Genomic DNA, 17310 nt, shown 5'->3' with positions numbered 1-17310 from the left:
AACAAAGCAACATAACAAAAAAACAACAACAGATATAGCACCTGGGGTCTTAAAGGCTTGAAGATAAACAAGTGGCCATCTAGCTGAGAAGGAGCGAAGCCCACATGGAAGAAGCACACCAGCTTGTGTCATCATGAGGTGTCGATGGAATCAGGGATCAGGCATCAAAGACCCTTGAACATAAAATCCTATCAATAGGAATGAGGGGGAGTGCAGAGTAGAGACCCAAAACATTCCCTGTCAGAAGGGCCACAGGAAGGAATGCAGCAGTCAGCATGCAGTATGGCTCTGATGAAACATACAACTTTCCTCTACTTCTTTAATGCTTTCTCCCCACTCCCCAATTCTACTTATAAATCTGGATAGACCCAAGCATGTACACCGGTACAGATAAGAGCTGAAAACGAAGGGAATCCAGGTCAGATAAATACTTCAGAGCCAATGAAAGGAGCCATACCAGGAAGGTAATGGGAAGGTGGGGGGAGCAAGGGGACACTGATCACAATGATCTACATATAACCCCATTCCAGGGGGCTGGACAACAAAGTGGTTGAAGGGAAACATCAGTCAGTGTTAAGACATGGGAAAAAAAATGTATAAGTTATCAAGGGTTCACGAGGGAGAGGGAAGGAAAAACTGAGCTGATACCAAGGATTGAAGTACAAAGAAAATGTTTTAAAAATGATGGCAACATATGTACAAAAGTGCTTGACACGATGTATTGTAGGCAGGCGCCCTCAAACTACAGCCCACGGGCCACAAGCGGCCCGCCGGGTGTTTTTGCCACATTTGTTTTTTTACTTCACAATAAGGTACGTGCAGTGTGCATAGGAGTTAGTTCACAGTTTTAATTTTGTCTGGCCCTCCAATGGGTCTGAGGGACAGTGAACTGACCACCCGTTTAAAAAGTTTGAGAACCCCTGGACTATCGATTGTGAAAAGGGTTGTATGAGCCCCCAAGAAAATGAGTTTAAAAAAAAGTCAAGGTGTAAAAGGCTGCCTACTTTGCTTTTATTTTTAAGTGTTTTATTTATACATGGATTTCTTTCCTTTCCATTAAGTTTTTGTTTTCCATTTCTTTGAAGTGTTTTGGTAGGATTTGGTTCGCAATTGCACTGAATTTATATTTTTGGTAATGTTGACATTTTCAGAATTTTTTTTTTAATCCACCCATTTAAGAATAGAGTAGCTCGTTCCAGTTGTGAAAGCTCTTTTTGGTTTCTTGGAGTGCTTTGTAGTTTTCCTTGTATACGTCTTTTATTTCTATAGTAAGATTCCTGGGTTTTTTGGTAGTTATTGTGAATTGTATTGTCTTTCTAATATCATTTCAGTATCATCTTTTATTCACAAAAATCCTAATTTGTTATGTTGACCTTATACTCTGCTATGCTGCCAGATTTTGTAATTTCAGCAACTTTTTAGTTGAATTATTGGGGTTCTTCTACATGTAGGACTATGTAAATAGCTTTTTATTTCTTTTGTGCTTACATGGATAGCTTTAATAAATTTTTGAAGTCATTAGCTAAACAGTAAAAGTGGTGATAAAGGGCAACCTTGTCTAGTTCTCACTTGAAAAATGTTTCTTTCAACATACAACTTTCTCTAGTTCCTAAATGCTTCCTCCCCCTGCACTATCATGATCCCAATCCTGCCTTACAAATCTGGCTAGACCAGAGGATGTACACCGGTACAGAAAGGAAATGGAAACACAGGGAATCCAGGACAGATGATCCCTTCAGGACCAGTGGTGAGTGTGGTGATACTGGGAGGATGGAGGGAGGGTGGGGTGGAAAAGGGGAACTGATTACAGGGACCTACATATAACTTCCTCCCTGGGGGATGGACAACAGAAAAGTTGGTTCAGGGAGATGTTGGACAGTATAAGATGTGACAAAATAATTTATAAATTATCAAAGGTTTATGAGGGGACAGCAGAAAAGGAGGAGGGAAAATGAGGAGCTGATGCCAGGGACTTAAGTGGAGAACAAGTGTTTTGAGAATGATGAGGGCAACGAAATGTACAAATGTGCTTTACACAATTGATGTTGGGATTGTCATAAGAGTTGTATGAGCCCCCAATAATATGATTAAAAAGTGTTTCTACTGAAGAGCCTCTGATTTCACATATATGGCTATTATATTGAATATCCTTTCTATACGTTTTATCATGTTGCATTTTATCAAATTGCTTCTTCTGCATCGATTGATATAATTATATGGCTCTTCTTTGTCTTGCTTATGTGGTAAATCATTTTCTAATATTAAACTACCCGTACATTTGGTATCTCACTTGTGACATTTTTTATGCTTTCTTGAATTGTTGGCTAGGATTTTACTGAAGATCTTGGTGTCTATATTCCTCAGAGATATTTGTAATTTGTAATTCTGGTGATGTCTTTGCTTTATGTCGGTATCAGTTATCATTGCTTCATAAAATGAGTTTCATTGCATATTTGTATATTGTGAAGTTTATATAATTGGTATTGTTTTCTCTAAATTACTAATAAATTCCCCAGTGAAAGGTCCCCGTCTGGACCTAGACTTTTTGATGCTGGAAATTTTAATCCCTAAATCTCTTATAGTGTTATGGGCATGCGATTTTCTACATCATTCTGTGGTAATTTAGGTAAATGATGCATTTTTAGCAATTTTATTTCCTCTAGATTTAAAAAAAATTTCATAATGCTGATTATTTTTTTCCCTTTCTGGTTCTGTTGTGATACCATACATTTATTTGTTGAAGTTGTTTTTCCTCATTATTTTCCTGTTAGGTTTCTCAATTTTGCAAATCTTTTTTTAGGAACCAACTTCATCTTGTAGCTTTTAAAATTTTCTGAATCATTGAATTGTGTCCTTATCTTTATCTTCTAGGATCTGATGGTTTGTTTTGCAGCACATGTTCCAATTGTTGAAGTTCATGTGTTAAGGTTTATATTACTTTTTTCTGCCTTATTGATATGTGTAGTTATTGCCATAAACTGCCTCTGAGTACTGCTTTTGTTGTATCCCGTAGGTTTGACAGGTGGTATTTTCATTCTCATTTGTTTTAAGGGATCTGTTGATTCTGTTAATTCTTCAGCTACCCAGTGGTTCTTAGGAAAAGTGTTCAATTTCCACACATTTGATTTTTTGGAATTGATCATACTATGGTTAATTTTATGGTAAAAATGCCCAAATTACAGAACTATTGATATAGTTCTATAGATCCAGAGGTACAGGCAAATTTCAGAAGGTAGCCTTAAGATTGTGAATTCCCACAGAAACTATAGCTCAGAGAGGGACATGTCTGATCAGGGCACACAGGAGCAAATGAAGGGGCAGGGAGAGAGAGTGGAACACATCCTGTCCCACCAAGCCCTGAGGATGATATTCCTGCTCAGAGCAGCCAATGCACAGAGAGGACCAAGGGCCAGCCCCACCATGAGACAAGGCATCCCTCACTGACCCATAACACTACAGGGACAACACTAGAGGCACAGTGTGGAAATTGTGCCTGATCAGACCCACCACACCGAGGGAAAACACTATAGGCATGCAACAGAACAGCAAAGGGAGCAGAAGGGGAGAAGAGCAATGAAGTCCCCAGGGAATACCAAAAATAGACTTTTGGGCTAGGGCATGGCACCAATCAGACTTGACCGGAAAACACTCCTAAAGGTCAACAGACCTTGAACTACTCATTTATAGGTTTTGGTCATTTTGTTCTCTTTTGTTGCTTTGTTTTGCTCTGTCTTGTTTTTGTGCATATTATCTCTGCATGTATATCTAGTTAAGATAGACAGAATTAACAATCTAGAGGAAACAATGGACCGATGGTTCCAGGGGGACATGGGAGAGCAGGAGTTGGGGGAAAGGAAGTGACTGTTAACAAACCCAGGGACAAGGGAACAATAAGTGAGGAGGGTGAGAAGGGTGTAGGAGACCTGGTAAGGGCTTGATCTAGGGCAATGTAACCAAGAGGAATGACTGAAACCCAAATGAAGGCTGAACATGATAGTGGGACAAGAGGAAAGTAAAAGAAAATAGAGATAAGGTATAGGACATTTATAGAATTCTAAGTACAGGCATGTACATACGTAAATATATTTATTTTTGATGGGTAAATAGGTCTTTGTACATATATTTATAGGTTTAGTATTAAGGTAGCAGATGGACATTGGGCCTGTACTCAAGTACTCCCTCAACGCAGGAACACTTTGTTCTATTAACCTGGCATTCCATGATGCTCACCTTCCTGACATGATCACTGAAGGTAAAAGCGGGTACATAAGCAAATGTGGTGAAGAAAGCTGATGGTGCCCAGTTATCAAAAGATATAGTGTCTGGGGTCTTAAAGGCTTGAAGATAAAGAAGCAGACATCTGAGAAGCAGCAGAACCCATATGGAAGCAGCACACCAGTCTGTGATATCACAACGTGTCAACAGGACCAGGTATCAAAGACCCAGAACAAAAAAACATTGTGAATGAGGGGGCAGTACTGAGTGGAGGCCCAAAGCCCATCTGTAGGCACCTGGACATAACCTTACAGAAGGGTCTCAGGGAGAAGATGAGCCAGCCAGGGTACAGTACAGCACTGATGAAACATACAACTTTCCTCTAGTTCTTTAATGCTTTCTCCCCACCAACTATCATGACCCCAATTCTACCTTACAAATCTGACTAGACCAGAGCATGTACACAGGTACAGATAAGAGCTGGAAACATAGGGAATCCAGGACAGATAAACCCCTCAGGACCAATGTTGAGAATAGCCATACCAGAAGGGTGAGGGGAAGGTGGGGGGAGATAGGGGGAACCGATAACAATGATCTATAAGCCCCTCCCAGGGGAAAGGAAAACAGAAAAGTGGATGAAGGGAGAGATCGGTCAGTGTAAGACATGAAAAATAATTTATAAATCATCAAGGGTTCACGAGGGAGGGCATGTGGGGAGGGAAGGAAACAAACTGAGGAGCTGATACCAAAAGTTCAAGTAGAAAGAAAATGTTTTGAAAATGATGATGGCAACAATTGTACAAATGTGCTTGACACAAAAGATGGGTGTATGGATTTAAATGATTTAAAAAATGATTCAAAAGAAAGAAAAAAATGTGAATTCCAGAATTCTTCATTGTGCTCATGAGGAACTTGTATGTGGAATCAGAGGCAACTGTGTGAACAAAGAACAAAGGAATATCACATGGTTTAAAATCAGGAATACATCAGGGCTGTATCTCTCACCATACTTATTCAATCCAAGTGCCAAGCTAATAATCTGAGAAACTGGAGCATATGAAGAATGCCACATTGGGATTGGAAAGCTGATGACAATCCCTGATTGCTGAAAACCAGGAAAATGTAAGGCACTTGCTGATGAAGAACAAGGATTGCCTTCAGTATGCATTAACACCTCAATAAAAGACCAAAATCCTCAAAACCAGAACAGTAGGTAACATTGTGATAAATGGAGGAACAGTGAAGTTATCAAGGATTTTGTCTTGCTTGGATCCACAATCCACACTCAAGGAAATAGCAGTCAACAGATCAAAATATGTGTTACATTAGGTAAATCTGCTGCACAGGACATCTTTCGGAGACTGAAAGCATACAGATTACTTTAAAGAATAAGGTGCAACTGATTCAAGCCATGGTACTTTCTTTTGGGGGTGAGATATGAGTGTTTTTATTGTTTTTTAATTTCCCCCCCAAAACCATTTTATTAAACACTAATACAGATATATCATTTCATAGTCCAATCACATCAAGCAGTATTGTACCATTGCTACCATTCCAGTTACAAAACATTCTCTTCCTTCTTTAAGTCCTTGGCATCAGCTCCCTTTTTACCCTCACTTCCCCCTCCCCGCCACCACCACTAGAAGCCCTACTTCTACTTGCTCTCTCTATAGGTTCATCAATCCTGGGTTTTATATACTGAAAAACATGTAATAAAAATTCAAGAGGATCAACTCCCAATGACGAAATACAAAATCTGAGCTAAACCCAATGTGAACAATCAAAAAACAAATACAGAAAATACTGAAAACCAGATCAGGTCGAACATGCAACAGAGGTGGGGTTAACTGACAAAGGTTTTAACCATTCAAGTTAGGTAGTTAGAGTTTTCTTTTTGATTTTCTTTAGTCATATTTCCAATGTACTTGTTTTGTAACCAGTTTCTTCCCACCCCTCTATTATAGAGGGAAACCACTCGAGGCTAATTTCCTATGTAGATCTCACATACGTATCTTGGGTTCCTACTGTCATCCATGGCCTTCTGAAAACCTGAATCTTAGTTTCGAGCCACAAATTTTCAAGCACATCAAATGCATGTGAAAGTTGGACACAGAATAAGGAAGACTGAAGAATAAATGATGTATTTGAATTATGGTACTGGTAAAGAATACTGAAAAGTACCATGGAATACCAAAAGGATGAACAGAACTGTCTTGGAAGAAATACAACCAGAATGCTCCTTCAAGGAAGGTATGGCGAGACACGTTGTCTCATGTACTTCAGGCATATTTTCAGGAGACCATCAGTCCCAGGAGAACATTACGCTTGGTAGAGGGCAGAAAGAGAGTAAAGCCCTTTATGAGTGGCTGCAAAAATGGGCTCAAATGTAATAATAATGATAATGCAGAACTAAGTGGTGTTTTGTTTTATTGAACATAGGGTGGAAATGAGTCAAAACAATGCAAAAAAACCTGATAACACTTGTGGTATTTGTTATGGTAGCTTTAGAAAACTAGACAGTAATAAGCCAAAGCCAGCAGCTATCGAGGTTGATTCTCATTCGATACAGGAACCCTATGTAAGGTTGCCAAGACTATCAACCTTTATGGGAGCAGAGAGCCTCAGGTTTCTCCAAAGGAGATGCTGTGGGTTTCAATTCCAGACTTGTGGTTAGTAGTACAGTGCTTATACTACTGCAACACCAGGCTGAAGAAAGTAGTGGGAAGATAGTAGTAGGAAGCTAACCTGTAATTAAGAGTGAGCACAACTGAATATAAAAAAGCTTTCTTGTAATGAAGTGTGGTTATAAAGTCAAATAAAGAATGCTATTGGTCTGAAGAGTGGAAGCATGGGTTTAAAGGAGGAGTTCTTTACTTGGTTTTATGTTGAAAGTTTGAGAAGCCAGGTGTCCTTAAGTATTGGAAATGAAAGCAAATAGTATTCAGGGACACCTTAGCACTGACTCTGCTTTTGTCGAAATCAGAATGTGGCCCTATAAATGCTGGACTTGATTCAAGAACTAAATGTTTATAAATCTTCCCTTATATAGAGTTGCATAGTGTTGGTGTAATCTCTTTTAACAGTGATACAAACTCTAGGTTATAAAGGTAATGATGTAGTCAAGAACAGCTTGATCTAGAGAGCAGCAGAAAGATAAGAGTTCTGTAATGCAATGAGAAAGAGGCTATAACCAAATGACAAAATTCATCAAGATGTAACAGGGAATGAAATTAGCACTTAAGAGAATGTTTTACAAGACTTTCACCTTTTGAACAGTAAGACAGCTGATACTAATGCATCAAAGTATATAGATCTGGTGGCTGGGAATAAAAGAAATGTTACAATTTTGTAGACCTAATTAAAAATTGTGGAGTAAGGTTGAGAGGAAGGATGAGGTTATGAGATAGGTTCTAATTTTCTATAAGCATAATGTTCTCATTTTTTAAGAAAAGTTTAAAAGGATGATTTAGCAATCACAAGAATATGTGACTAAACCTACTGGCGTGTATGTTAGCTGGACTCTGAGGATACCTATTTGAGACTGATGTTAATACCCTTTAAGGATATATGGACTTTGTGTATTACTCTAGGAATGTTCGTTTTACTCATCCCATAGGCATACTTCTATTTTCTGAATATAGATTATACTCCCTTTGTATCTAAGATCACACCAACTTCTCGCTTTCCTGTATATATGGATATGCTATTCTTCTACATGAGCTTGAAGTGATTCCATAGTATTTTATTCACCCTTGTATTTCCTATTAAAAACCGGTCAACCATTTGATACTGACTCATAGTGACTCTATAGGACATAGTAGAACTGACCCATAAGGTTTCCAAGGATGTAAGCTTAAAGAAGACTGCTCCATCTTTTTCTCATGGATCAGCTGGGGGGTTTGAACCACCAACATTTTGGTTAGCAGTTGAGTTCTTTAACCATTATGTGACCAGGGTTCCTTGTGTTTCCTATTACTCTTCTGCACTAGCAGTTCAGCGTATGTCCTTGTCCCAGTCTTTTCCACTGTTTCTTTCCTTCCATGCGTTTTCTCATTACAGAAGGTCTCCTTTTTCTTTATCCAAACCTCATCAATCTTTAAAGTTTCATTTTACGTCTTTCACCTTGTCTAATGTCTTCAGTTATCTTCTATTAATTCCCACATTTTGAAGTACAGAAAACAACGTTTAACTTTCATCAGCTTAGATTATTAAATATATTTTCTCTCCCCACTTACATCATAAGAATTAGAAGCAGGTAAAGGGTAAGTTAGGAGCAGGTGAGGGGTTTGATTAGTAATAAACTATAGAATACCAAGTTGATGATCTAAATGTAAACTCCACCTAATTTACAATAAAAAAATGTATTCAAAAAACATCAACCAAATCTCAATGTGATTTCACATCATCCTTATCCAATTCAGCAATGAACCTAAAGCAGCTACTTAAAGACTTAGCTATAAACCCAGAATAATATAGTAAATAAAGGATAAAAATGTACTTTGCAACATCCTAATATCTACCCCCAAACCTAGAGGTTTATGATTATCCACATTCTAATTTTAGCTTTCTTGAAATTAAGAAAATATGATCATTAAAACATTTTTTTGAAAATATGATAATTTTTACTTCCTCCTTCTCAATGTTTATAATGATATTTCAGGATGGTAGTAGTTTACAAAGAGTAATGGTTTAAATTCTTCAGAATTGTTACCTTTCTGAAGTTATCTATTGTTCTTAGTATACTTTACCTCAACTTTTGGTAATGTTGAGAATTTTTGTATTTAATGACTCACACTTTCTTTTTAAAAAAGCCACTTCAAATCAATGCAGAACATGTCAACAGGAACAAAGAAAGTAAAATATTACTGTAATTAAGATAATGGTTTTTCTACAAAATACGACATTCCAAATATTTGGACTTACCTCTTTCAATTATAAAAGCAGCCAATGAATTACTACATTTCAGATATTCTGAATGATTAGAAATTAGTTGATTAAATGTTTCTTTAACAATCTGGGAAATCTTTGCATACTGAATTTGTCTCCCTTCTAGAAGAAAAAAATCAAAAGCAATTATGAATTTGAAAGACATACTTTCTCAGAAGCTGGCTCCTTATTATTTTTATTCCAATTTACAACTGAATGAGTTTATGTTTTACAGAGATGGAAGTAAATTTATAATATGCCATTAATGAAATTTTAAAGTAATCAAGTCTTAAAGAACAAGGTGTTTTAGTATTACATTCTAAAGTATTACTGATTTATATGAGAGGGCTTCAAAAAGTTCACGGACAAATGGAATTGCAAGTTAATGGAATTTTTTCCTTTAATGTTTTGATGCTCCTTATTTGGTGAATTTAGTCTGAAAAGATATCTAAATAATATGGGGTAATTCCATGTGTGAAAGACAGACCCTCACAATGAAAGGTGAACAATATACCATTAAATGTCATTTGTTCACCCAAATAATTGACATTAAAATATATTCCCTAGTATTTGGCCTGATGAAAATCACTGCAAATGGCTAAATATTTAGGCTTTTAATATTCCATGTTCCCATTAAAAATGTCTGAAACTCTTTTGAAAGAGAATGAACACAGTACTAAATTAAATAGAATTTCCACAGGGCAGTTTTTATACAAGAACATACATCAAAAGTCACCCATGAAAGATCAGCTTAAGGACAGTAAAGAAACTAGTGGTGCCCCACTCCCTACCTGCCCACTATGACTATGGTCCTTAATCGCTTTTCAGATCTGGAAACGAACTCGTCCCCATGGCTCAATTTCCAGCAAAATAACAGGTATAAAAGGGGAACAACACTAGTGAGCTAAGTTCACCTTAAAATAATCAACCATTTAAGATCAAAAGGGCAGCATTTACCAGAGGACAAAGTTCAGATGGGTTAGGTATGAAGGGGGAATGCAAACAGGAAGCTTAGAGAAATGATGTTACATTGTGGGCATTTCAAGCAATGAGATGAAACAAAATTGCACCAACTTTTGAACAAAAAAGTGATCTGTTCTTCAACTCTTTACCCAATTCACAATATAAAGTTTTAAAAATAAAATAAATAAATCATAACTGCAGATTTTTATTATATATATATATATGTATCTATATATATAAAACACAGCATGAGATTCTGGAGCAAGTCTCAAATCTTCGTTGCTTTATAGTACTATGCTTGTGCATACCTACTGAAGACCCATTACTGTATGGACTAAGAGGCTCCAGAATCACTGATTACAGTATTTCTGAATGCCTGATTATAAAACCATGTCATTTCTGTTGAATAATGGATGTTAGTTGGTCAAGTAGCCTGGTTTCAACTTAATGCTTTCAGAGAAAATAAGTAATGAACTAAGTTTGCCCTTATTTATTGAATATACTTGAAATGTATGATTAATTATAATCTTGACAGAATTCTAATAATCATTACATTCTACAAGGCACACCAATAGTAAAAGTATAACACTAGTCAGTAGTCTGTTAATAGTCCACCTAGGTATAATTCTTTTCAGCAGCTCATTTATGTATTTTTTTGTTGTTAATATGAGGGGGTTTCCTGATCTTTTAATTCCACTTTCCACTAACATTTTGAAGTTCCCCTGTATTTATATTAATATTGTTAATATTCTCTTCTTGGCAAAAATAATCACAAGATGTAAAAATGAAAGAAACATCACAAAGTTAAACCAAAACTCTTAGAGAAAGCTGAATGAGCTTTTGATGATTTTCTTTTATCTAATCACAAAGCCTACATTGTGGAAGTGCTAATTATTTCATGCTGGTATTAAAACCTCATGATATGGTATATAAATTAGATACTGGTCTTTATACAGTGCAAACAGTAGTTAATGATTCGGCGCTTTATCACCAAATTACCCATGATACAGTAGTTTCAATTTCCACTTAATAATTTTTTTATAATGTAAGGTTTTTTGCTCAGTTTTACTCCTCGGCAATAGTAATATGAGTGGGACAAAAAAACAGGGCTTTCTTCTCCCATAAAGACTTTTAGTCTGGAGGAAACTTAGAGGGTGAGTTCTACCCTATCCTACAGGATTCGCTATGAGTTGGCATTAACTTGATTAGCGTTTGAGTGTGATTTTGGTAATATGAGATATACATTGAGAAGTCAACCTCATCAGACGCAGCCAATTTCTTATAGATATTTTATAAAATAATCTTTGTACATGTAAACATATAACAAACATCAGGGCATGCCAAAACTCTTTTTTGGCATTTACTTTCTCGTAGACATCACTAAAGGCAGCCTCATTATTCAAAATGTTCCATAGACTGAATGTACTATCATTTATTTAACCATCCATCCCCTCTGCAGTGATTAGGAGCCCTGGTAGTACAGTTGGCCTGCTGGACTGAAAGTTTATTTTGTGTGTTACGGTATTAGAAAAGTCATACTGAAATTAACAGTAACAAGAATTATGTTTTGTCAAGGAAATGTTTTGCTATGGATTAAAAAGGTTGCACATAGACATCATAATCAACATTTTGGAAGTTAACAATATACCAATATACTTCTTGATCTTCATTCCAAATTGAAAGTGGTAAGGATTGCTATGAATAAAACATTAGCAACTAACTTTACCTCATATTGGCATGTAAGTGAAAAGGAAAGGAGTAAGTGCAAGACTATTTTCCATACTCATATGCTGGTTGTTGAGATAATGGTCAAATTATTGGGAATGAAGAATGAGCTAAAAGCACAACACAGATAATATCCATTAACTTCATTTGCTTTCAAAGTAATTTCACGCAGGGAGCCTTGGTGGAGTAGTGGGTTGTGCATACCCTGTCCTCAAAGTGAAGAAGGGCTCAAAACCACCAGCTGCTCCAAATGAAAAAAAAAAAAAGAGGTTTCCTGATGCAGAAAAGATCTACAGTCTTGGAAAGCCAGAAAAGCAGTTCTACTCTGCTAATGGGTTGCTGTGAGTTGGAATTACTTCTATGGCAGTGAGTTTTTTGTTTTATTTTTTTGTAATTTCATTTGATGTTTAGTGTCTTTAAAAAAATTAGAACAAAAATATCACTTTTTAATGAAGACAGGTAATCTGATTGCATAAAATTGATTTTTTGCCCGTCACTTGATTTTTTTCACTTGAAAGAACTACAAAAACATTTCTGGGCATATCTTTAAATCACATCCAAATGACAAAACAGAGTCCAGTTACAGCTCATGAAAAGGCAATACCTAGGAAACAAGTTTTTTAAATGAGGAATAATTATAGGTATATTTGTTAGGCCATGTTTGTTCTGTGATAAACAGAACTGAGGGCTCAAATTGTCCATCATAGTTGCTTAAGAATGCAAATGATACCATCCCTATTCTCATAAAACTATTAACTCCTAATTCACTAATTTGCGTTAATTTAAATTTTTATCTTTCTAAAATACCTGCTTACCTATTAAGTGATCAACAGCACCACAAATTCTAGAAATATTTACATTGTAACTCATTGTTAGGAACAGCACCAAAACTTAAACAGAAGGAACTAAGAGTAAGGATCATTTATGAAGCTCAAGGAATAATTTTATCAAATGAGAAAAGTAGAACACTCATGTCCATGGAAAGTTTCAGTGTTAAGGCAATTTGCTGGGAATCTTTTAAAAAAGTAATCACATGAATGACTGAATGAGAGTTTAAGACTGAAAAGGCGAGTTGTCACAATTTTTCCAGGATAACAATTTTAAACCAGGACATACTATTATCACTGGTTAGTGTTCACTTTTAACAACCTTCATTTCCAATGTTTCATTTGTATATATAGAATCTCAGAAGATCAGTATCAAAGGAAACCATTATTTGTAAGCATTTAATAGTGGGGGAGTCTGAGATTGTAGAGACTCAAGAGGTTTAAGTAATATTATTATTAACTATTCGCTTTGCTTACATTTCAACACTAAATATGATTATATGCAGCCTTCTGGAAAAAGAAATACGTGTATTAAGATTCAGTTTACATTACGAGACACTATTTAAACAAATGGTATGGACAGAAAACTGTACATTATCTTACCAATGATGTGACATGGAACGTTCTGCTATCATTGAGGTAGCATGCCTATTTGTGAATTGCTCGTAGAATTAGTGAAATACACTTGGAATGTTATAGTTGTACTTTGCATGTGCTAAATTAGCTAAACAATGGAACATAAACTCTAGGCTTTAACTGACTCAAAGTATGTACGTACCAAATTACAACTGGAAGAGCTAGAACTATTTAAAGCCTTAAAACAGTCTCTAAATTCTATTAAATCCTAATCAGCTATTTGTGGTTTTGTTCCATCTTTGTTCCACTTTTCATCTAAACTCAATGTTTGAGGATCTACGAATCTGCCTAAGATTCAGAGCAGTGAAGGTAATATGGATCTGGAAATACAACAATTTCTTGTTAACTTATTATGTAGTTACTGCTTCAGCTTTTATCTTTGATTGTGTAAGTTGCAAAGATATACTAGGCTCAGTCACCAACTGCTACACATTTATTGAAGAATATTAATAAAGACCAATAAAAATCAAGCATTCTATAAGAAAAACAGTAATGCATGAAGAAACATTCACTTAATATGAAATTTCTAAATTCAAGTTTTAAAAAAGTTAATATTTCCCTTACAACCTTAGAATAGATTATTTTTTAAAAAACTGACAAAGGTACAATAAAAGAGGCAATTCTCACACAGATGATAGAAATCTTTTATATGGTAAAGCTCTACTGGAAATCAATTTAGCAATAAGTATCAAAAGTTTTAAAGCAATGGAGAACAAGGTTCATAAGCTTTGACCCAGTAATTCCTCTTCTAGGAATCTGTACAAAGAAAAATAGGAAATGTAAAAGGTTTATGTCCAAAGACATTAAAGACATTACTTATAATAGTAAATGCCTAGAAAGGATTTAAATGATCACTACTATTTTAATAGTAAAATACATTACAGTATAACCTATGATGGAAGTTTTCAATTAGCATGTAAAAATACTCATGTTATATAAAAAGCAGGATTCAAAATTTTATGTGTGTAATATATATGTATATATATACACACACAACATACATCCAATATATGCTGAATTGTATATTTGTGCTTCATTCTGCTGTTGATAAGAATTGCTGTAAGTCAATTTTGGCACAATTTGTATGTGTACAATTAATGTGTGTATATATACACATAGAATATAAATTAAGCAAAATAAAGTGCTTTTCCCCCACCTTGATTGTAAAGGAATATTATAGAGTAGTCCTGAGGAGTCCTGGTGGCCCAGTGGTTAAAGTCCTCAAGGTACAAAGGGAAAGGTCAAACCCACCAATTTCTCTGTGGGAGAAAAGTAGAGCAGTCCACTTCCATAAAGATAACAGCCTTGGAAACTCTATGAGGTAGTAGTACTTTGTCCTACCGGGTCACTATGAGTTGGACTTGACTTAATGGTAATGGGTTATAAACTAACCTGATGTCAAACTGTTTTTGACCTAATATTTTCCAAAAAGTCCAACTGGAAACCATATGGTAGAATATACAGGCTGAAAGAATTGTCAACCTTAGCTGGCTCAAATCAAAGTGTTCAGATGTGGTAGGTTTTTTCTCTTCAAAAATGATTAACTCCTTTTTGATCTCTACATTTGAGTAATGTTTGCCCTCCCTTTTCTGACCCTGGTGATGACGCTGGGTGAGGATTGGACTATTAACTATGAGGTAAAATGGTTCACATCCACCAGCAACTCTGAGAGAAAGAGAAAGCTGTCTGATTCTGTAAAGATGTATAGCCTGGGGAACCCTATAAAACAGGGGCTCTCAACCTGTGGGTCACGACCCCTTTGTGGGTAGAACGACCCTTTCTCAGGGTTACCCGATCCATAACAGTGGCAAAATTAAAGTTATGAAGTAGCAATGAAAATAATTTTATGGTTCAGGGGTCAGCACAACATGAGGAACTATATTAAAGGGTCGCAGAATTAGGAAGGTTAAGAACCACTGCAAAGGGTCACTAAGTCAAAATTGACTTAATGGCAGTGGAATTGTTTTGGCTTTGACTTTTCTGACACGTCACTTTTCATTTGAGACTATCAAACCCAACTCTATTCCTTTAAAAGTTACCATTAACAAAATAATAAGCCCTAGTGGTGTAGTGGTTGTAAGTAGGGCTGTGATTCCTAAGGTCAGTAGTTTGAAACCACCAGGCACTCTGAGGGAGAAAGATGGGGCACTTTCTACTCCCATAAAGAGTTATAGTCTCAGACACTGTTATACCTGTCAATAGAAAGGGGCAGTTCTCTCCTGTCCTATAGGGTCAGCATTGACTTGATGGCAGTGAGTTAACAAATTATTCGTTCTTCCATACAAACCATGGCCTGCTTTTCCATATTTATCTACTAATTCTCAATTGTACCATTTTACTGATTAAAAACACCCACCAACCCTGAAAGAAAAACCTGAGCTCTTTCCATATTAAGAGAACACTACTGAAAGACTTGTCTGTCAGTGTGCCGTACTATGGTGGCTTGTGTGTTGCTATGACGCTGGCAACTATGTCACTGGTATTTTAAATACCAGCAGACACACCCTAAGAGAACAGTTTCCGCTAGACTTTCCAGACTAAGGACAGACTATGAAGAAGGCACAGACTGTCAACTTTAGAAGAATTAGCCATCGAAAATCTTATGGAGCATAGAAACATCATCAGATCCTGAAAACCTCATGAATAGATAATGCCAGACGATGAGCCCTCAGGTCAGAAGACATTCAAAATATGACTCAGAAAAAACTGTATTCTCAAAACAGGGTCAATCATAATGCAGAAAGAGAATGGCCTTCCGGACCTTTATTTCCTGCTGGGGCACAACTAAAAATTATAAGTAACAGCTGAAAACATCAATTATAATCAGAACTTGGCATGTACAAAGTATGAATCTAGGAAAAATGGAAGTTGTACAAAATGAAATGGAACACAGAAAGATTGAAATTCTAGGCATAGTGAGCTAAATAAAATCATACTGGCAATTCTGAATCATATGGTTTACTATAATTGGAATGGCAATCAGGATGAATGGCATTGCATTCACTGTCAAAAGATATTTCAAGGCCTAAAAGTATAAAGCCGTCTGTGATATCTATCTGCATACAAGGAAATTCAGTGAATATAACTATTATTGAGATGTATGCATCAAACACTAAAGCTAGTAATAAAAAAATTGGGGTAATTCTACCAACATCTTCAATCAGAAATTGATCAAACATGAAATCAAAACTCATTGATAATTATCAATGGCGAATGGAATGCAAAAGTTGGAAATAAAGAGGAAGGAACAGAAGCTGGAAAATATGGTTGTGGAGACAGCAACAAACTGGACATTACATGATAGAATCTCGCAAAACCAACAACTTCTTCATCAAAAATAACTTTTCAACAATGTACAGGTAACTATACTTGTGGACTTGTCCAGATGGAATTCACAGAAATCAAACTGTATCTGTAGGAAGCGATGATGGAGAAGCTCAAGATCAGCAGCTAAAACCAGATCAGGGCTGACTGTGGAACAAACCCTCAATTGCTCTTATTGAAGTTGAGGATAAAGCTAAAGAAAGATAAAAAGTCCATGAGAACAAAAATACAACCTTGAGCATATCCCACCTGAATTTCAAGATCTCAAGAACAGATCTGATTATTAAACACTAATGACACAAGACCTGAGGAGCTGTGAGATATAAAGAATATCACTCGTTAAGAAAGTAAATGGTCATTAAGACCAAAAAAAAGATCAAAGTTGATGTCAGAAAAAATTCGGAAACCTGCTGTTAATCAGAGTTAATCATATAAGAAATGAAGAAGTTAAAAATTTCAAAGGGAGAGGGTATTGTTCATATCTCCACAGGAAAAGAGGGACCAGACTTCAACCCAGTGATCCAAGGTGTGAAGACAACATGCCGGCGCTGAGTAGGGAATCAGTGGAGAGGTCTAGGGGCTGGTCCCAGCCCCAAATAATAAGTGGATGCCTGCCCGTCCCCCGAGAAGAATTTATCTCAAAGGATGGCACTGAATCTGCAGCTTCGGGAGAAGGATATATCTGACCAGAGCA

The 17310-nt window shown here is 36.2% G+C and overlaps 1 protein-coding gene across 1 annotated transcript in view; it reads right to left on the bottom strand.

Moving 5' to 3' along the window:
• ADAD1 (adenosine deaminase domain containing 1) overlaps positions 1-17310 on the bottom strand; it is a 56994-nt gene that overhangs the window by 26147 nt on the left and 13537 nt on the right. Inside the window, exon 6 of the mRNA XM_004711841.3 lies at positions 9139-9264. Coding sequence (XP_004711898.1) covers positions 9139-9264 — 126 coding nt within the window. The remainder of the gene's footprint in view (positions 1-9138; positions 9265-17310) is intronic.

This window comes from Echinops telfairi, unplaced genomic scaffold (assembly GCF_000313985.2).
Source record: "Echinops telfairi isolate 266 unplaced genomic scaffold, ASM31398v2 ScPeMD7_14;HRSCAF=57, whole genome shotgun sequence".
Taxonomy (NCBI): Eukaryota; Metazoa; Chordata; class Mammalia; order Afrosoricida; family Tenrecidae; genus Echinops; species Echinops telfairi.
The sequence above is the reverse complement of the archived record's forward strand: the minus strand, read 5'-3'. Positions and strand labels throughout refer to the sequence as shown.